The sequence below is a fragment of the Notolabrus celidotus genome, chromosome 22, assembly GCF_009762535.1.
Source record: "Notolabrus celidotus isolate fNotCel1 chromosome 22, fNotCel1.pri, whole genome shotgun sequence".
Classification (NCBI taxonomy): domain Eukaryota; kingdom Metazoa; phylum Chordata; class Actinopteri; order Labriformes; family Labridae; genus Notolabrus; species Notolabrus celidotus.
The window spans coordinates 23,142,251-23,162,986 of NC_048293.1; the positions used below are offsets into that span (position 1 = coordinate 23,142,251).

At 45.7% G+C, this 20,736-nt stretch overlaps 3 protein-coding genes across 8 annotated transcripts in view; 2 read left to right on the top strand and 1 right to left on the bottom strand.

Moving 5' to 3' along the window:
- Window positions 1-20,736, top strand: part of LOC117806222 (NLR family CARD domain-containing protein 3-like) — a 435,740-nt gene that overhangs the window by 222,804 nt on the left and 192,200 nt on the right. The gene's annotated exons all lie outside the window — the stretch shown is intronic.
- Window positions 532-10,306, bottom strand: LOC117806223 (NACHT, LRR and PYD domains-containing protein 12-like). Of its 2 annotated transcripts, XM_034675035.1 has the most exons (10): window positions 10,193-10,216; window positions 9,594-9,975; window positions 8,768-8,779; window positions 8,495-8,614; window positions 7,268-7,446; window positions 4,870-6,841; window positions 4,442-4,618; window positions 3,547-3,723; window positions 2,318-2,491; window positions 532-1,075 (listed from the first exon to the last, which is right to left on the bottom strand). In XM_034675035.1, exons 2-10 carry the CDS (start codon window positions 9,929-9,931, stop codon window positions 1,072-1,074), a joined length of 3,153 nt encoding a protein of 1,050 aa, XP_034530926.1. In that variant the 5' UTR covers window positions 9,932-9,975; window positions 10,193-10,216; the 3' UTR covers window positions 532-1,071. The 2 variants fall into 2 exon arrangements, with proteins under 2 accessions (XP_034530926.1, XP_034530928.1); XM_034675037.1 differs by lacking the exon at window positions 8,768-8,779 and having other exon boundaries at window positions 9,594-9,950; window positions 10,193-10,306.
- On the top strand, window positions 9,471-20,614 carry ankrd6a (ankyrin repeat domain 6a). Of its 3 annotated transcripts, none has more exons than XM_034675042.1 (18): window positions 9,471-9,594; window positions 11,090-11,140; window positions 11,396-11,432; window positions 12,987-13,041; window positions 13,146-13,297; window positions 13,405-13,503; window positions 14,688-14,786; window positions 14,936-15,034; window positions 15,463-15,561; window positions 15,787-15,864; window positions 16,602-16,703; window positions 16,841-17,002; window positions 17,681-17,845; window positions 18,014-18,166; window positions 18,478-18,591; window positions 18,981-19,284; window positions 19,609-19,940; window positions 20,283-20,614. In XM_034675042.1, the coding sequence occupies exons 5-18, from the start codon at window positions 13,148-13,150 to the stop codon at window positions 20,481-20,483; spliced, it is 2,157 nt and encodes a 718-aa protein (XP_034530933.1). In that variant the 5' UTR covers window positions 9,471-9,594; window positions 11,090-11,140; window positions 11,396-11,432; window positions 12,987-13,041; window positions 13,146-13,147; the 3' UTR covers window positions 20,484-20,614. The 3 variants fall into 3 exon arrangements, with proteins under 3 accessions (XP_034530933.1, XP_034530934.1, XP_034530935.1); XM_034675043.1 differs by lacking the exon at window positions 9,471-9,594 and adding an exon at window positions 10,642-10,858; XM_034675044.1 differs by lacking the exon at window positions 9,471-9,594 and having other exon boundaries at window positions 10,642-11,140; window positions 18,984-19,284.

A 20,736-nucleotide genomic window follows, 5' to 3' on the forward strand; every position in this document is an offset into this window, starting at 1 on the left:
AAATAAGCTCTGTAGAAAATAAATACATGGTAGAAGTCCCCTGAGATCAGGAAGAGGGCACTCTTGCGGTCTGTCTGGAGTCTGGCTATGGCAGCGTTGAGAACATTGGACGCCGTAGTCGGGTTGCCAGAGGGAGGATGTAAACAGCTACCAGTATGACATGCGAGATCTCCCTGTGCAGATAATATGGTCAGAGGCCCACAGCGCTCTCGCTGCTATCCCGGTCCCCTGTCTGGAAGCCATCAATGGAGACGTTGTGGTTTTGTTTTGCAGACTGTAAACCAAGGACCAGTGAGGCAGGAGGAAACTAGAACATCTTTAACTCCGCTGCTAGTGAGCTTTGTACTAAATATTTAGCTGTAATCCAAAAAAACTGTAAATCTAAATATTACTCCTTATACTAAAGATAATGATGCCAGTCATGTCAGTTAGACATTAGAAACAGTACTCAGGTGAAGCAGGGAAAAGACAAGCATCCAAAAACAGAGTGAATATTTTCTGTGATATTGAAAACAAAGCCGGGCCTGGAGGTTCGTTTGTATCTGTCATAATTAGATTTATAAAACTTTAATGTCCTCAAAGAAGCATACAGACATTAAAAGCACATCAAATGACAACGATTCAAATATTCCACAGTATCTGTTATCATATGGACACATGAGCATTAATGTTAGTCAGTATCATGACCAGTTAACCTCATCACCATATCTTGAAGTGTACCGATAAAATCCCCCTAAAATGTTAGGTAGTGTAACGTATGTTTATCTACAGTCAGTTCATGGAACACAGACAGAAGACAATGTTCCTTAAAGCAAAGCAGAGAAGCTTCTAGCAGCTTCTGAAGACACACAACTCAAACAGTTTATAACACATGATGTAGAACTCTGTGTATAAGACAAACTTTAACACCTTTAATCTAGAAAGTGCTGCTGTGAGTAAAGCAGGTATTGCTGGATGAAGCTCTTCTCTTCCTCTTCCTCCCAGTGACACGGTCCAGTCAGAGCCTCTCTCCGCACAGGCTGCTGCTGCTTCATCATCTCTGGATCATCTCCTCTCTCACTGAGATCACCTTCATCTGAGGAGAGAAGAAGACGGACAGCAGAGGTCATGAATCAGTGTTTACTCCACAGACTGTAGAAATAATGGAGGAGGCTAACGTTACGTCCCCCTCTGTATCCTCCACTGTGAACATGGACTCTAAAATCCACCATGTGGTCTTGTTGGAGCCCAAAGTGAGCACACGTGGACAGAGGGTGGAGCTGGAGAAGAGTGAGGGCTTTACAGAGGCTAACTTCTCCAAGCTAAAGTCAACACCTGGTGGTTCATTCAGACTCTGCTCATGAGCTAGTTTCCCCTGGTGTTTCCACAGAGTGAGATGTTCTTCATGGTGGGAGCTGACCACAGCTGTTTCTCCATCAGACTGAAGAAGCTAAGAGAGCTCCTGGACCGGAGCCGACTCTCCTGAAGCTCCAGTGAGTGAGCGGGGAGTAGACGACATATACCGGGTAACTTACATGAACTTAAGAGGCCACGGCCCTAATTCGGCAAACTGAAGGCTTATTAAAGTTTAAATAGGTGAGTTCTATAAAAACTGGACCCTGTATGAAGAGAAAAGAGCTCCAGAGACTAGACTGATCTTTGTACCAGACTGTCAGCACCTTTGTTTCTGTTCTAAAGATGGACTTCCGAATTAGGGGAAATTTTAATTGGGACCTTTTTGTTTTTACAGCCTCTAGTGGACAGTTGAGGAACTGCAGCTTTGTGCTTCATGTTGGAAGTCCAGTATAAAGCAGCAGGGACTTCATTGTGTTCAGAGCAGCAGTGGAGCGGCTGTGTGCTGCAGCCAGCTTCCTTTCAGCTCTCATGTTACTGTGTTGAAGTGAACACACTGAGGAGGAAGCTCACAGACCTGCAGAGACTTTGGGCATCAAGTGTTCACTCAGAGGCCAGAGAAGCTTAAAGACATGAAAACCTGAGGCTCCAACAGAGAAACGGACAAAAAGACCTGACATGAAGTAAACACTGAACAGAACACAGCATGGGATACAGCGCTTTTTAAAGATGGAGGATGAAAAAGAACATATCAACAGACTCTGACAGTGACGAGGCAGAAACACTCAACACAACAGTCGACTCATAGACATGATCACAACGAGCTTCCTGAAGCCCGTTATCGTCCTCTCGCAGCTTCACTGAGGAGAGCAGCCGCTGAGAAGTTTGGAGGTTTACAGAAAGAAACTGTCTTTGCTGTGATACTAAATATGTTTAATACATTACAGCTGAAACCAGCATGAACGGACCACAACGCTGTACTGACCTCAGAGACCGCAGTCTGTGGCGGGGACTCTCCACGAGATCAGACAGAGGCTTCATATCTGAATCCTGCAGATTGTTCTCACTCAGTTCCAGCTCTCTCAGATGGGAGGGGTTGGACTTCAGAGCAGAGGTCAGAGAAGCACAGCTGATTTTTGACAACCTGCACTGACTCAATCTGAATAAAAAATAAATGAAGATAAAAAAATCATCCAAACGCCACCAGAACATTCATACACCTGTTCATGTCAACATACAGAGCATGTCATAGACTTAAACTTCTTGATGATTAAAAGGTAAAAGGAGGTAAATCCTAAGAGCTCGTATGCTATATTTAGAGTTTTCAATGTTATTTAAATCGGAATCTCTAAAAGGAGAAGCGCACATTTATATAACGTTTTTTCTTTCATTTTCTGGGTCTATAAAGAGTCTGAAATTAAATCTCTGTACTCACATGACTAGACAAAGAAAGATGAGTTACATTCCAGTCCACGGACTTTCTCTTTACTTTTCCTTTTTCATAGAAACACTAAACTGCTGAACAACATGACTTTTTTTAAATCCTCCTCTCCTCATTGTTTCTCCCTCTGATACAGAAACATAAACCCAACACCTGTTCATCTTTAAGTGAAATATCTTCATCTGTCATATCCGATAAAGGCAAAAAAGTCAAAAATATACTTAAAAAAATAAAGTAAAAGATTCAACATCACAAAGTTTACAAAAAGGCTGAATATGTCAGGATGCATTGTGGGAAAATATGATCCAAAGACACGTAGAAGAGTTTCTGTGAGGAGAAGTGGAGGCATGAAATCAAATCATCTTCAGTTTGAGATCTGAAGTCACTCTGAGCATCACAGAGCTTCATCAACATGTTGTAAAAACTAAACACTGAATGAATGTGTCGCTGTCTGATCGCTGAGGTGGAGATGATTTATTGATCATTATATGTTATTAAACATGATGCTGAATATCATCTAACATCAGCTGATTCAGAGGCTCTGAGGGAATTATCCAGTGGAGGATTTTCTTCCTATATTAAGGTTTGAAATCTGAAGATAAACATCGTTCTGCCTCTGTCATCAGACTAAACCACAGAAGAAGAAAAATCACCTTTAACATTGAGATGCTCAGAGTGGATCAGTAGAATATCAGCATTATATCTGCAGTTTAATGTCAGCACAACTTTCACATCAAATTCATCTCAGCACTAAAGTCAACCTGGTGTCTGACCTCAGAGTCTCCAGTCTGCAGTCTGGACTCTCCAGAAAACCACACAGATGTTTCACTCCTGAATCCTGCAGCCAGTAGTTCTCACTCAGCTCCAGCTCTCTCAGATGGGAGGGGTTGGACTTCAGAGCAGAGGCCAGAGAAGCACAGCTGGTCTCTGACAAACTGCAGTTCTTCAATCTGAATTAAAAAAAATGAAGATAAAATATTTTTTTATCCAATCAGATGTGTTCATGTTTTAAATGTGTAGCTCAACATTACAACATCCTAATCAATGATCTTTGTCCTAAAATAAATACAGAGACTTTGTCATTCTGTTATTGAGGATCATCATAATAATAATAATAAGAAGAATAATGAGCCTGATCATCAGGGCTCTTTAGATCTCAGGAGACTCAACAACGATCAGGAGGAACCTTTGAGTCCCTGAAGAGAAGCTCCTGATCCCAAATACCCGGGTACTTTAGGAGTCCATCTGTCTTTAGAGAGCCATCAGTGACAGGAACCCTTCCTCCTGTCCATCCTGAGTGTGAAGTGCTCTCTTCCTAACACAGCTACACTGTAAGAAAGGACTTCATCACTTTAACTGAAACTAATAAGAAGCTTCAGCAGTCTGAGTTATTCACATTAAGTGATGTTCTGACTTCATCTACTGAGAGGGACTAAACTCTACGTGAGTCTGAGGCCGCTTAAAAACCTGCCCAGTCCAACTCTTCATCTCTCTACTTTCCCTGATTACAAAAATTCAGCACTCCTGGAAAATATTCACACTGATCATTGTTTTCAGTTTTATGCTTCAGGAAAAATCACAAAATGTAAACAAAAAATGTTAAACTCAGAAAAAGATTTGAACAAAACCTGAACAAAAACCAGAATGAGCTTCAGACCGTGAACTGACCTCAGAGTCTCCAGTCTGCAGTGAGGACTCTTCAGCCCAGCTGACAGAAGCTTCACTCCTGAATCTATCAGGTTGTAGTTGTGACTCATGTCCAGGTGTCTCAGGTGGGAGGGGTTGGACTTCAGAGCAGAGGCCACAACTTCACAGTGAGTCTCTGAGGGTCCACAGCGTGTAAGTCTGTAATAAAGTGAGTTTTAATGAGAGAGGACACGTTACATTTGAGTCGATCATTTCCTGTTTAAAGAAAATGTGACAGAAAGATCACAGAGTCTGAAACATCTGAAAAACATCATGGACAAAATACATCATCTTTGAATAAACACGTGGATCACTATCTCAGGAGTCAGAATGATTTCAGAGAGTGTATATTTTTATATCTCAACTATTACATCACACTGATTCATCATGTAGATCTCAGATAAACTTACACAGCCTTCCTGCAGTTCCTCACAGCTGGAATCAGTCTCAGTCGTCCCTTCCTTGATGTGTTGTACTTCCCTAGATCTAACTCATTCAGAACCTCCTCTGACATCTGCAGCATGTAGGCCAGAGCAGAGCACTGGATCATAGAGAGTCTCTTCTTCTTTGATCTGTTCTGTGACTCCAAGAACTTTTGGATCTCCTGATGGACTGAGAGGTCGTTTAGCTCCGTCAGACAGTGGAAGATGTTGATGCTTCTGTCAGGAGAGACTCTGATCCTCATCTTCTTCAGGTTGTTGATGACTCTTTGGATCATCTCTGGACTGTTGTCTGTGTGACCCAGCAGGCCTCCTAAGAGTCTCCGGTTTGACTCCAGAGAGAGTCCATGAAGGAAGCGGACAAACAGGTCCAGGTGACCATTTTCACTTTTCAAAGCTTTCTTCATAGCTCCCTTCAGGAGGTCTTCAAGAGTTGAAAGTTTGAGTTTTTTCCCCAGAAAAGCCTCCAGTGCTGCTGTGTTCCTGTTTTGTTCCTTCAGTGCTGCTGTGTTCCTGTCTTGTTCCTTCAGTGCTGCTGTGTTCCTGTCTTGTTCCTTCAGTGCTGCTGTGTTCCTGTTTTGTTCCTTCAGTGCTGCTGTGTTCCTGTCTTGTTCCTTCAGTGCTGCTTTGTTCCTGTCTTGTTCCTTCAGTGCTGCTGTGTTCTTGGTTGTGAAACAGTTGATCATGTAGACTGCAGCCAGAAACTCCTGAACGCTCAGATGAACAAAGCAGTAGACTGTTTTCTGGAAGATCACACACTCTCTTTTGAAGATCTGTGTACAAAGTCCTGAGTACACCGAGGCCTCTGTGACATCCAGACCACAGCGCTCCAGGTCTTCTTGGTAGAACATGATGTTTCCTTCCTCCAGATGTTCAAACGCCAGCCTGCCCAGCTTCAGGAGAACTTCCCCATCAGCCTCAATCAGCTCCTGAGGACTGGTCTCAGGACCCTCAGCATACTTCTTCCTCTTCCTCTTGGTCTGGACCAGCAGGAAGTGTGAGTACATGTCAGTCAGGGTCTTGGGCAGCTCTCCTCTCTGCTCTGTGCTCATCATATGCTCCAGAACTGTAGCAGTGATCCAGCAGAAGACCGGGATCTGACACATGATGTGGAGGCTCCTGGAGGTCTTGATGTGTGAGATGATTCTGCTGGACAGATCTTCATCACTGAACCTCTTCCTGAAGTACTCCTCCTTCTGGGCGTCAGTGAAGCCTCGGACTTCTGTGACCCTGTCAACGCGTGAAGGAGGGATCTGATTGGCTGCTGCGGGTCGAGAAGTGATCCAGACCTGAGCTGAGGGGAGCAGATTCCCCTGGATAAGGTTTGATAACAGCAGGTTTATGGATGAGCTCTGTGTGACGTCAGACACAACCTGAGTGTTTTTGAAATCCAGAGACAGTCTGCTTTCATCCAGGCCGTCTAAGATGAACACCAGTTTACAGTCAGCCAGAGTCTCTGCTGGCACCTTCTGTAATGTTGGATGGAAATCATGGAGCAACTGGAGGAGACTGTACCGCTCATCTCTGATCAGGTTCAGCTCCCTGAATGAAAGCAGAACCACCAGACTGAGGTCTTGGTTCTCCAAGCCCTCTGCCCAGCCCAGAGTAAACTTCTGCACTGAGAAGGTTTTTCCAACCCCAGCGACGCCGACTGTCAGAACCACTCTGATGGGTTTCTGTTGACCAGGTAAGGCTCTGAAGATGTCCTGGCACTTGATGGGAGTGTCCTGGAGGATCTTCTTCTTGGAGGCAGTCTCCAGCTGTCTCACCTCATGTTGGGTATTCACCTCTTCACTCTGTCCCTCTGTGATGTAGAGCTCAGTGTAGATCCTGTTGAGGAGGGTTCTACTTCCTGTTTCATCACTTCCTTCAGTCACATGTTCACATCTCCTCCTCAGACCGGTCTTGTGTTCCTTTAAAACCTCCTGCAGACCACCAGGCTCTAGAAAGACCAATCAGAGAGAGAGAAACAAAGACTGTTTGAAGATGAAGTGATGCTTTCATCACCTGATCAATAAGAAAGATCTGCACAGAGTCCATATCGCTCTCTATGTCCGTCTGTGCAAACAAAACCAACATGCAGACAGAGAACACAGTGACTGTAAAGACAGAGGGCCCCCTCATAAAACCAAAACCTGATCCACATGAACTCTTCTGGGTTTGAGTTCTCTCTAAAAGGAGAGCACAGATCCAATAAGAAACAGCAGAGATCTGCTGCAGCAGAAAAACCATCAGGTTACATTTCACTGGGTTTGAAATGATGATCATAAAACTCTTTGTGCTGTGTGACAGGATGACGTCAGCGTGTTGAACCAACAGCTGCTGTTTTCAGACCGGTTCACAGAAACACAAAGGGGGACAGTCTTACTTTGTGCAGGGCTGGTCTGACTGGCTGTATCAGGTCCAGGTCCTGTTCTGGACCTTTTTCCACACCGGGGACTGGAGGAGTGTCCTGGAGAACCACAGCTGGTAGAGACCGGATCCTTCAGGATGTCCTGACACACAGGAGGCTGCTCCTCCACAGAGACAGAACTCCTCTTCCTCCCCCTGTGAAGACATGTCCTTATATTTCAATGATTTGTTGACTGATGCTGAAAAAGATGAAAATTGAACGAACAGGATCCAGAAGATGAGACCATGAGGGAAGTTCAAGTCTGGTTCCTTTGTGTCTGAATTCAGCCTTCAGTCTGTGATGTCTGCTTGATTTGAACCCTACGAGTTTCATCAAAGTGAATCATCTGCTTTTCCTCTCCGACTGTTTCAGATATCACAGACCGGCCTTCCAGGAACTAGTTTTCAACACAAACCTCACCCAAGAGACCAACACCAAGAGACAAGACCAAATCACCCCCATTCTCGCATCCCTTCACTGGTTACCAGTTAGGTATAGGATTGATTTTAAACTTCTCATCATCACTTTCAAAGCTCTACATAGACTCACCCCATCATACATCACAGATCTACTAACACCCTACAAACCCAGCCGCTGCTTACGCTCTTCAGGTAGATATCTCCTCTCTGTTCCATCACTAAAGGTGACCCGGCGTTTTCAGTCAGGGCCCCGCAGCTATGAAACGCCCTACCTGAAGAAGTGAGGTCAGCTCAATCAGTACCTTCCTTTAAATCACTACTCAAAACGTGCTTTTATAGAAAGACATTTTTAGAACAAATTTGCTGGTTGTCTGTTTTAAAATTGTTTTGATTTTAATTTGTTTTCTTTTTTTGGCGAATCCAGTTTTATGGTTTTATTGGCTCAATTGTTTTAGTCACTATAATTTCAGCACAACCTGACGGTACTTTTTCCTGCACTTTTAACAGTTCAGGTTCTTCAACTGATTTTTTTCCATGCTTTTAATGTTATTTTAATCTGCCTCTGTATTTGTACTATTGGTGTAAAACACTTTGTAACTGTGTTTTGAGAGGTGCTATATAAATAAAATGTATTATTATTATTACTTTGGTTAGCTCTGAGATTCACTGAGGTCCCTCTCCTCCTGTCAGACAAGAAGACTCCCCGCTGTGAGGGACAGACCAGAACCCAGACATTTTCTACAAACGTTCAGGAGTACATGTGGAGACAGCTTCAGAGTCTTACCGTGAGTCTGAGGGTCCAGGTTCATCACTGATGTCTGGAGGATGATCTTTAGACCAGTTACTCTTCAGAGACACACAGCTGGGTCCAGGAGACTCTGCTCTCCGTCTGTTTGACTGAAATCTGCAAACACAAACACATTTTCATTTCTGTCACATGAATCCTTCTAAACATAAACTCTTAAACTGCTGCTGTTTTTACTGTACAGACACAATGGCAGAGCGTAAATGTGATGTTTGTGGAAAAAAGGTTAGGAGTTGTGGCAACACAACAAACCTTGTGAAACACCTAAGGTTAAAGCACAACACAGAATATGAGGCATTTATGATGAGGCGGACAGAAGAGGAGAGCACAATGTCAGCTGCTGCTGCTAGGGCAAGACAGGCGTCTCTGGCAGAGTCCTTCAGTGCTGCAGGCAGGCACTATCCAGGTACAGAGGGAGAAAATGTGAAGCTTTAAGCGGCGCTAAGCATGTTGCTGTTATTCAAATTAATAAATATGGTTAAGAAATAAGTAACGACATAAATACATGCTTCAACAAATAGCTGCATGAGTTCATGTTGGAGTAATAGTATGTGTATCACTGAGATAATCTCACTTAGGCAAAAAGAAAAGCCTAAATTTATTCAGGTAAGCTTTTACTTATTTTCTTTTTTGTGTGTGTTAGAGGCCGCTACCTCGATATACTTACAAGTTTAAGATAAATAAATAAATAACTCAGAAATACACTACTTTTTTTAGATTTACCAGACAGATTAGGTGTATTTGCACAAAGTATCAGTATCGGATCGGTATCACCGATACCAGCCTGAATTTTACTCAGTATCGGATCGGAAAGGAAATCGGTGGTATCAAACATCACTAACTGTGTTTTGAAAGGTGATATATAAATAAAATGTATTTAAAAATATATATATATTATTTTTACTTTGGTTAGCTCGGAGATTCACTGAGGTCCCTCTGCTCCTGTCAGACAGGAAGACTCCCCGCTGTGAGGGACAGACCAGAACCAGCAACCCACAAAGACTTCAGGGGTTTCAGCTGTCTGGACATTTTCTACAAACGTTCAGGAGTACATGTGGAGACAGCTTCAGAGTCTTACCGTGAGTCTGAGGGTCCAGGTTCATTTCTGAAGTTGTAAGGTTCCTCTTTGGACCAGTCACTCTTCAGAGACACACAGCTGGGTCCAGGTTCATTTCTGAAGTTGTAAGGTTCCTCTTTGGACCAGTCACTCTTCAGAGACACACAGCTGGGTCCAGGTTCATTTCTGAAGTTGTAAGGTTCCTCTTTGGACCAGTCACTCTTCAGAGACACACAGCTGGGTCCAGGTTCATTTCTGAAGTTGTAAGGTTCCTCTTTGGACCAGTCACTCTTCAGAGACACACAGCTGGGTCCAGGAGACTCTGCTCTGTCCTCCATTTCCTCTAAACGAACACTCATGTTCTGGTCTGAAGTCAGTCTGAGAGGATAAACACAAACACTCACTGAGAGAGGAACACACACAGACATCAGGAGAGAGACCAGAGAACAGGAAGGAACACACACACACACACACACACACACACACACACACACACACACACACACACCCTGTGTAACTGCTGAGTTCATTGAAACTTTCTTTCCTTTCCAGTTCACAGAGAGAAAACTTACTCTGAGACTTTAGAAGAGAAATGATATAAATGTTGAATTAACACTCACCACGCTTCAGTTTCCTGCTCTGCTCTCAGACTCAAAATGGAGACTGACAAACAGTTTCACTTTCAGAGCTTCCTTCCTGTTTTCGGAAATCACATGATCAGTGTAACTCCTCCCTCCTCGTGTTACAGGAAGTTAGCTGGCCGTGTGTGTGTGTGTGTGTGTGTGTGTGTGTGTGTGTGTGTGTGTGTGTGTGTGTGTGTGTGTTCAGCATGTAAACACCTTCCTCCTGCTAAGATTAACATGAGATCTCTCCAGTAAAGCAGGGTCAGCCTGAGATTTCATGGGATCCTAATCCAAGCAGAAAGATTCTCTAAAGACTACTGTGTGTGTGTGTGTGTGTGTGTGTGTGTGTGTGTGTGTGTGTGTGTGTGTGTTTGTGTGTGTGTGTAATGGAGACACAAAGCACGCTATTCGCCGTACAATCTGTACCTGTTAGATCTCTCTCTCTCTCTCTCTCTCTCTCTCTCTCTCTCTCTCTCTCTCTCTCTCTCTCTCTCTCTCTCTCTCTTCTCTTGTGGTCCTATCCAAGCCGGGTCATGTGGTCTAGTCGGATCCTCTGGACCTCTTCTCTGGCCTCAGCTCTCTGCAGCTCAGGGCGCTGTGATAGTTGGTCTGGGGGTCCCTGGTTCTTGATGTGCTCTCATCTGTATTTTGAGTATGAAGGAGGTACTGACCGGGTTCTGCTCTCCATGCAGGGTTTGGGGTCTTTCTCTGCACATGTAGGGGGTTCTTACAGAACTTGGTGTGAGAGATTCAACAATGGTTTTGTCCCATGTTGCTGCCATATGGAAGATTTGGTTCCAGCATGAACAGAGAAGTGCCAGATTTGAATGTGGATGTCTAATTTGATGTTCCATCTGATTGGATAAAAAGCTCTCCTGGATTCTGGTCCCGCAGATCTTTCACAGCCATGAGGAAGCTTCCTGTGGAGCTGATGTTGCGGCTCAGGTATGTATAGTTTTTAGTTTATGATGATGTTGTTCTGCATCCTGGACTGCCTCTGAAAGACCCCCCTCCCTCTCTCCCTCTCTGAGCTGTGATGCCCTATAACAGCTGGCCTCCTCTCAGCTGCTCCTCACACTCGGAGTATTTAGCCCGTTGTGGTTTCAGCAGCATCATCCTCTTACACTCCACAGACACAGACACAGCTCTGTGGAAGGCTTGTTTGGATTTTACATGGATGCTCCTTTTTTACTTCCACAGAGAGGATCGAAGCTCTGCAGGCTGCACGGAGAAAGTGGTAACTATGACTAGATGATGCAGAGTTTTTTTTATGTGCGTGTGTGTGTGTGTGTGTGTGAGAGAGACAGAGAGAAAGAGAGAGAGAGAGGGAGAGAGAGAGAGAGAGAGAGAGAGAGAGAGGGAGAGAGAGAGAGAAACATTCAAACAGTAGAGAGGTTCATTTTTTAATGTGTGCATCAAAACTCCAGACTCTGTTTCTTTGAGTGAAATTATTTCTTAAACTCGGCATGGCTGAAGTTTGAAGTGTGTGTGTGTGTGTGTGTGTGTGTGTGTGTGAGAGAGAGAGAGAGAGAGAGAGAGAGAGAGAGAGAGAGAGAGAGAGAGAGAGAGAGAGAGAAACATTCAAACAGTAGAGAGGTTTCTTTTTTTAATGTGTGCATCAAAACTCCAGACTCTGTTTCTTTGAGTGAAATTATTTCTTAAACTCGGCATGGCTGAAGTTTGAAGTGTGTGTGTGTGTGTGTGTGTGGGGGGGGGGGGGGGGGGGGGGTTGTCTTCCCTACATTCTCCCCACTGAAGAGATGGCGACAGTTTCCTTTAGATTATCACCCCGCTGTGTTGAATACTGGATCCTGATTGGTCCGAAAACCAGAGAGCGACAGTGATTAACTCTCTGTAGCAGAAGTCACACATCACATCGAATCACTCTGCCTGTTGACACTGTGGTAAAAACGTTAGGCTGGTCTTGAGAGAGGGGAAATGAAGGCAGTTAGCGGGCACAGATATCACGATACAACACATTTAATGCAACCTCCTCTCTGCAGGGCCAACTGTCTGAGGAACCTGAATCCCTCTCATGACTGAGAGGAAGGCAATCAGCCGAACAGAAGGAAACATGCTCTCTGTGTCTGTTTACAAATATGAAAAACATTCATTCAGTAAAATGTTAATCAGAAAGAAAGAAAGACGCGTGAGGAGGTGATGTGTGTGTGAGTGTGTGTGTGTGTGTGTGTGTGTGTGTGTGTGTGTGCTTTGCTCTGTGTGTCCACACGCTCCAGGTTCAAGACTTTCTATAATCACCAACAAAGATTAAAGGATGACCCCGGCATAGAGAATAATCTGCCAGCTCAAACTCTGCAGCATTGACATGAAATCCTTTGTTATTCTGCAGCCTGAGGATGAACATTAGACACAGAGAGAGAGAGAGGATTCAGGTCAGAGGATTCAGAGAGAGGAAAACATGTTAGTGATGTTTTACTGTAACAGAGAGCACCTGACATTTAATGCATAATCCAACACGAGCAACAGTCACAGTGTCTCTGTTGTTCTTTGTAATCCCATCATACACATTACACACTGATGTTCTTTGTGGTGGAAATATAACAAAGAGTTTTCTTTGATGAGTGTTCAAAACTTGAAACAGCTTACCTGCTGCACACTTCAGCACTTACACATGAAGCCTGCAGTCTCAGTATGAAGGGTACAGCTTCCTTTACCCCATGTGCACATGCAACAGCAACATAAAAAACCTGCAGAGTCAGAAAAGCATCAAAGCGTCAGAGCTGTTCGGGGTTTCCATGAAGTTCAAACATTTTTATTTTTGTTGCAACAGGAGTTCAAGACGCCTCGAGTCTGAGCGCTGCAGGGCCGCAACCATCTGTCTGAAGGTGGGGGACATGAAATATCATGACACAGCCTCCGGTTTAAAGTTGTGATGCATGTGCAGATTTTCTTATATAAATGTGTGTGTGTGGTGTGTGTGTGTGTGCAGTGATGTGTGAGCAGGCTCTGGTCCACGTCCCCTCGTCCTCCTGCCCGGCTCGGGGTCACCTGACGGCCCTGCACCGAGCGGCCTCCGTGGGAAACAGTGACAGGATGGCTGCTCTGATTCAGGGAGGCTGTGCTGTGGACCTGCAGGACCGGGTGAGTGCTGATACACCTGGACACACCTCCAGCACACCTGTCTGTGAGGTTGATAAGTGAGGGCAGTGGTTTAGTTTGATGGGAACACTGAGTTCATGCTGTCTTAGGATGGAAACACGGCGCTGCACGAGGTCTCCTGGCACGGGTTCTCTCACTGCGTCAAACTGCTGACTAAGGCCGGAGCTGACATCCACGTCAGGAACAAGGTGAGAGGATCAAGTTGTTGGGGTCTTATTTACCTACAGGTGACTTCAGAAACTCACCTGCACCGTTTCCCAGAAGATTCTGGCATGCATCAAAGTTTTCATGTCTCAGATTTTTTCTTCTTCAAACACTGAAGATCACTTTGGCTTCATGTGTGGTCAAGTTAATAACCTGCACACCAGCAGAGAACACAGTTCAAGACAATCAGATGTGACTACCCACTTTCACCACAAGGGGGAGTGTTCTGCTCAGCTGGACGTGAACAGAATCCCAACACTGAACCGGGCTGAAGTGTGATCTCATCAGTGAGCTCTTCTGTTTGAGTATATTTGCAGGTTTGAACCCTACATGAAACATATTCAAGTCTCACTCAGAGTCCTTTCTGAAGCTTCCACTCAGGCCTCGGCAGCACGGGGGGAGTCAAACTCTTTAAGCTTCAAGAGCTTCACAAAGGATGGATTCATGTAGGAAGCACTAATCCCACAGTGTCAGCCAGTAAAGGACCAATGCTGTATTCATGTTTTGCACCAGCTCGCCTCTGAGTGGAAGATTTTGGTTTTGAGAGTTTTATATTTCTCTCTTGATTCACAGGTTTCTGTCTTTATTAAGTATCAACACATTAAACACAAGTCAAAGCAACAGAAGCTGAAGAGCTCATCGTATAAAAATGTGCTGTGTGTTTGATAAAAACTCATCTTTTCATCCTCCTGTGGATCCTCAAACTCCAGGTACTCCGGCCTCCTCGCACAGTCCAAAAAAAACATGCAAACCAGGGTGATCGGTGACTCTAAGTTGCCCGTAGGTGTGAGTGTGTGCGAATGGTCGCCTGTCTCTCTGTGTTAGTCCTGTGATAGGCTGGCGACCTGGGCAGGGTGTGCCCCGCCTTGCGCCCAATGACAGCTTGGATAGGCTCCACCCCACGCGATCCTGGAAGGGGCAAGCGGCGCCTGATAAAGGATGGATAGATGTTTTTTTACTCCTTGTTGCAGCATTAGACTCTCAGGTGTTTTTGCAGCTTTAACGTTACACTCAGGCACTGCAGACTAATAATAGTCATAATAGTTACTGATGTATTCATGAGGTCAAAGGTCACATGTGATGTTTCGTGTCTAAAGTAGAGACAGGGGTCTAAATGCTGAATCCCTCCGTGGAGCCGTATTCACTCTGTTGTTTGATTTTGACCCAGGCAGGTAACACAGCTCTTCACCTGGCGTGCCAGAACGCACACGCTCAGACCGCCCGCCTTCTGCTGCTGGAAGGATCCAAACCAGACACCAAGAACAACGTGAGTCCTCCGAGCCCACAATGCACCACTTCCAAACTAACATACAACGCCGACTCTCTGCTGTGTGTTTGTCACGATGCCGAGACGAGAGAGCGGTGTCACAGATCAAGGTGTTTCTCGTTCCAAGGTAAACTCTGTTTTGGTTCCAGATGGGAGACACGTGTCTGCATGTAGCAGCTCGGTACAACAACCTGACCCTGGTGAAGATCCTGCTCAGCTCTCTGTGCTCTGTGACCGAGAGAAACCAGGTACAGTAAGTTTGAGTCTGAGTCAGAGTCATGGTGCACTGGAGGAATCAATCAATCTTTATCTATGAAGCACCAAATCACAACAAACATTCTCCTCAGACTCTTTCCAAACAGAGCAGGTCTAGACCGTCCTCTATGTTCTATTATTAACAAAGACCCAACATCAAGACTGGATCAGATCCAGTCCCATCTTACAGACAGGACTCAGTCTGATCTCATCTTAATCCACCATGAGCAGAGCACTTTGCAGCATTTAGCAAGTTACAGTGGCAAGGACAAACTTCCTTTAACAGGCAGAAACCTCCAGCAGGGCCAGACTCTGACGTTTGTTTGGCTGCACACTTGACACCCCTCTGTGTCAGGTCCTCTTGAAGAATCTGTGACATGAACACATGCTGTTCTGCACACGTGTGTTTGTTTTCCTGCAGTCGGGGGACACAGCTCTGCATGTGGCTGCAGCTCTGAACCACAAGAGGACAGTGGAGCTCTTACTGGAGGCAGGGACTGATGGGAAATTCAGGAACACTGTGAGTACCATGTAGGAGCTCACCACGTGGTCACATTTGACTCTGTTTTACTTTCATACCCAGTCTTCATCTCATCGAGCTGAAGCAATGTCACACTGTTGGTTTCTCTCACTGAAACAAACTGAACGTCAGAAACAACAGATTGAATCAGGTTTAATATCTGAGTTTTGTGCACTGTCCGTGTGTTTTCTTTGTATTCCTAATAATTCTTCTGTTCCCTCATAGGCCGGTAAAACAGCTCTCGACAAAGCCAGAGACAACAACCACAAAGATGTGGCGCTCCTCCTGGCCCGAGCTCCTCAGGTTGGTGTTCTTGTTTTTTTTAAATAAGACTGATCTGGTTGTATGAAGAATCAGCTGAGCTTTATGACTCTCTAAACTGTGAGTCTAACTGTTCCCAGTCACTGAAATGTAAAAAGGGGTTGAGGGCTCTGTAGTTGAAGTCACTGCATCCTCAAATGCAGGTTAAAACCATATATAAACCTGATCCAGAACCACAGAGACTTCTCTGGACCTGAGCCCGTTTAAGATGGACTGAGGGGAAGTGGAAAACTGTCCTGTGGTCTCATAAATCAAAATCTGACATTCTTTGTGGAAATCATGGACGCTGTGTCCTCCTCTCTAAAGAGGAGAGGGACCCCCGGCTTGTTATCAGCTCACAGCTCAAAGCCAGCGTCCATGATGGTGGGGGGATCATAAGAGTCCATGGCATGGGTAGCTTCCACATCTGTGAAGGCTACATTAATGCTGAACAATATATACAGGTTGAGGATCAACATATGCTGCCATCCAGACAATGACGTCTTCAGGAAGACCTTACATATTTCATTAAACCACATCCTGCAGGGATTACAACAGCATGGCTCTGTAGTAGAAGAGTCCACGTGCTGAACTGGCCTCCCTGCAGTCCTGAGACAGTTACAATCAGCTGTTGAGAACTGAGCATGTGCAGTACAAGTGTCCTCAATTCCTTTAGTTTCTGAGTAGAGGTTTGAATGTCCTCGTCTCTTCCACTGAGCAGAGGTTCTGTTTCTGTTCAGGTGCATCGCTTCATGAGAAAAACAATCAAGAGAAGAAGAGAGAGACAGAAAGCTGAGAGGAGGACCCAGTCTGACCCAAGGGAGGATACTCTACCACACAAAGTAAGGACACGGATGTTTCTCTCCAGAGGGTCAGGAGATTTGTCTCATGAGCGGTTATTTTGTCACGATGCATTAAACCTCTAAAACCGTTAAAAGTGTGTTTTAATCCCTGTGTTTGGATTCATGCTTTACTCCAGAAGAACAGCAGCTCAGGTTTCGAGGAAACCCGCTGCAGTGAACACAATGCGGTCCAGGTGAGTCCTCACAAACACAAAAAACAGAGGCAGCGTAACCACAAGATCCGGGCCTCCATCAGCAACCCGTGCAGCCCCCAGCAGAGGAGGAGACGCCAGGCTCAGGTGGGTCAGACTTAAAGCCCGTCCGTATTAAGTGAGTAAAATGAAAAATAGAAACATAAATTAAAATGCCCTACAGCTGCTCGGACTCTTTGCACACCACCAGCCAGCATGTGGCAGCAAACAGGCTACCCCCCCTAAATTTAAGACATGAAGAGTGAGGCATGCAACATCACGCCGAACCCTGCTGCGTTTTGAACATGAGAGAAGAGTTTAAAGCTGAAGTCACGGAGAGAGCGACTCTGCTCTCTGGGACTCCAAACAGGATTATGATTCACTACATGAATGTCACGCCGTAATGAAGAAGACTTGAAACCAGAGATTGAGACTGTTCAGGGAGATTAAACATGTTCCTATGTAATGAATCATTGGAGAGGGGCTGTGTTAATCTACAATCTGACTGATATCACCACATCGTCCCGTTTCCACACACTGAACCTTTAATACCTGACCCTTAAGGTCACTCCTCCGTCCTGAGACTTAAGAGTCAAAAATAAATCATCAGTTTAGCTCAGTTGGTAGAGCAAGCGTTTCGACAACCGAGGTCCTGGTTCTGGTCCTGGTCCTGATTTGGCACACCTCCTCTCTCCACACATGTCCTGTCTCTCTCAAGCTGTCAAAGCAAAAAGGAAAACTTAGAGGAGTTCTCAAACAGCTTCTGTTTTTCTGAGTCCTCTGCAGGCCGCGAACGGAGACGAGGATCTTAGAAGAAGGAGGAAGGACTTCCGCAGTAAGAGAGACCGGCTCTGTGAAGATGATGATGAAGATGAAGACAGCCCTGCTCTGAATGGAAAAACATACCAGATGTACACTCTGTATCGGGACAAGGACGGGACCATCAGACAGGTGACTGATCTTCCTTCAGACGTGTTATAAAGCTGTGAGAGCTTTTCTTTAACGAGGCAGAGTGTGAGGAACTCTGACCTCTGATCAGCAGCTCTGTTATGAAACCATCGTCAAGATACTCTGTGGCATCCCCCCTGTCTGAGCGCGCTCTGTGTGATCTCTCCTCAGGCTCCAGCTGATGGATGTCACTGTGAGCCGCTGCTGCAGAAGCTGGAGGTCCAACTGAAAGCCACGCAGGAGGAGATGAGGCTGCACATCCTGAACATCCAGGAGCAGGTCGGCTGCAGGCTGGGACAAATGGACCGCAGGAACCGGCACCAGGTGCTCCTCTTCTCACTTTCCTTCCCTGTGAGGAGCTTCTTTAGCTGCTCCACCTGCAGGAGTGAGAAACAGCCGGCGGGTATCTAACGTCTGTGGAGTTAGTGTGACGTACAGAGGCGGGCCTTTAGGCTCCTCGCTAACATCTACAGTGTTCCCACCTGTCAGTCAAGTCAGCTGTGCCTCTTATTATGCAAAACTGATCATCTTAACAGCTTCCAAATGTGTTGAAATTAAAATTTTAACTTCCTGATGGAGTTAAATGTTTGATGCAGCTTTTGTAACACTGGTCTTTGTTTTTGCTCGTTATTCAGATCAAAGTGTTGGACATCCTGAATCAAGAGAGAGCTGCAGCGGAGAGGAGGAGCATGAGTTACAGGATCGAGCAGAGAGTCGCTCAGGGGAGAGAGGAGACGCTGATGACACAGGTACAGGTTACTGCCTCCAGCTAAGCCTGAGGATGGAGATCAGCTCACCCGTGGTGTGAAAACAGACGACTGAACTTCGGAGTGTTTTTTCTCTCTCGAGTGAAACTCCAGCAGCAGCGTGTTGAACAAGCTGCAGTTTTCTAACAGGTTGTGTTGTTTAGTTTTAAGATGAGGTACTGAGAGAAGACTCTCTAAGGGGGGCCGGTCAGCTCAGAGGGTTGGAACACGGTGCCAAATTAATGCTCTCAATCCCCGTTCTCACCCGTGACTGACGCGTAAACTGGGATTTAGTGACATCCATGTTGTGTTCCTGGTTGTGGTTCAGGATGGAGTCTGTCCTGGGTCTGTCACAGGGTTGATGTTACAGCAGCTTTGTTTCCTATCTCAAGCAGGCAGCAGTGAGTCACGAGCTGAAGAGGTGGTGTCTGTCTCAGCTGAAAGACAGAGAGGTCCAAATCCCTGCCAAAACCAAGTACTACAAACTCCTCCCCTCGCCGTCCGTGGAGCAGTGCGTGGGCGACACTGAGCTGGAGTCCCTCCCCCTGCTGTCCGTCAGATCCGGAGACAGCAGCACGTCGCTGGCTACCTACGTCAACATCCTGCCGTCCAAGTCCTCCCACAGTCTGGAGGTCCTGGAGCAGGACCAGAACGGGAGCGGGACGTACTTTGAAATGAAGGTGGACAGGTCACCAGGTATGTTCAAAACATGAAATCAACAGGAGACATTTAAAGGTTCAATCAGCAACATCTCACAGTGACCCACGCAGACAGTCAGCACAGCGCAGAGCTACCTTTCATGATAGGTAATATTAGAAACGGGGACTGGACTGGAGCTGGATTCTCTTCTCTGGATAAAGTTTGGTGACTCGACGACCTCAAAACCAACTTTTTAATCTTTAAATCTCATCAATCTGAAATATCTGTGTTCTTTCCATCCGTATTTAAAATCATACTTGTTGAACAGATCCTCTGTGATCCTCTGGTACTGATCTATAACCCCCCTCCCTCTTTCATCAGATGATTACGAGAACACAGCCCTGTTTCCTCTGCCTGCCCAGAGCAGCTCCGGCCTCCTGCTGGGCTCTGTGGACCCCCTCTGGCAGCCTCCGGGAATGCATGCGGAAGGCTTCTCCACCAGCAGCACGAGCTGGTCCAGCATAAGCGACCAGGCACCCAGACTGATCCAGCATCAGGATCAAAGCTTCGATAGGAGCCACTTTGCAGAGCTGATGAGTGCCCGCAGGCGGACAGGGCTCCACGCTGAGGGAACCAGGACACTGGAGTTCTTCATCGACCATCCTGCAGAGCCCACGTTCATCCAGGAGAGGAACAACCTGCACGCCAAGGAGGTGAGGAGGCTGATAAGTGGGAATAAGAGGTGGTTTATATTCCAGTGCACAAAACTGCAGTTCCTCCTGTGTCCACTTGAGGCTGTCTCTAAATGTGAGTCCAAAGCTTCAAGTCGACAACCTCAGAGGTTTCTGCAGGGTTAGAGTAAACCTCATCGTGGCTTCACTCCTCGTGAACAAAAATGTGAGGAGGCGAGGATGAAGATGGTCACTTACTAAAACCGCATACCGAGATGTTGATCTCCTTATGTTGATCTCCTTACAGATGTTTCTGTAAGATATCTAAAAACTCTGAACCACAGCTGATCTGAGCTCCATCACAGGTGTGTCGTTTCCTCTCAGGTGACGCAGCGTTTCTTCGAGACCGTGTCGGTCCAGCTGGAGCGTTGGTACGAGCGGAAGATCGAGGAGGTTGAGCAGCAGACGGAGCGCCGGTCCGAGCACGACAGGAAGGAGCTGCAGCAGCGAATCAGCGTGCTGGAGGAGGAGCTTCAGAGGCTGAGGACCAATGAGAGCGAAGAGTCATTAACGCAGCCTGAATGAAACCTTCATTATCTTTAAAGTTTTTCACTTTGATTGAAAAATTATTCATAAACAAACTTTTACTCACAGACGTGTTTTATTTATACAAACTGAATTATTGTAATAAAGTGTTGAAAAGGTTAAATACGTGATAACAGTGGTGCTGCACTCATTACTCCACACTTCACTGAGTGCACTTTGGTTTTTCTTGTTTTGCCACATATCATTATTTTATTATTACTGATGCTTTTCATGTTGCAGTACTTTGGTAAAC

What these genes read in the sequence shown, in the direction of transcription:
- LOC117806223 (XM_034675035.1), bottom strand. Translation starts at nt 9,931, where the DNA reads ATGAGTGTTCGTTTAGAGGAAATGGAGGACAGAGCAGAGTCTCCTGGA. An exon ending in AGGAACTGCAGGAAGGCTGT is followed by an intron (nt 4,619 to 4,869) that starts GTAAGTTTATCT and finishes ACTTTATTACAG; the next exon opens with ACTTACACGCTGTGGACCCT. An exon ending in TGCAGACTGGAGACTCTGAG is followed by an intron (nt 2,492 to 3,546) that starts GTCAGACACCAG and finishes TTTTTTATTCAG; the next exon opens with ATTGAGTCAGTGCAGGTTGT.
- ankrd6a (XM_034675042.1), top strand. Translation starts at nt 13,148, where the DNA reads ATGTGTGAGCAGGCTCTGGTCCACGTCCCCTCGTCCTCCTGCCCGGCT. An exon ending in AACCAGACACCAAGAACAAC is followed by an intron (nt 14,787 to 14,935) that starts GTGAGTCCTCCG and finishes TTTTGGTTCCAG; the next exon opens with ATGGGAGACACGTGTCTGCA. An exon ending in GGAGGAGACGCCAGGCTCAG is followed by an intron (nt 17,003 to 17,680) that starts GTGGGTCAGACT and finishes AGTCCTCTGCAG; the next exon opens with GCCGCGAACGGAGACGAGGA.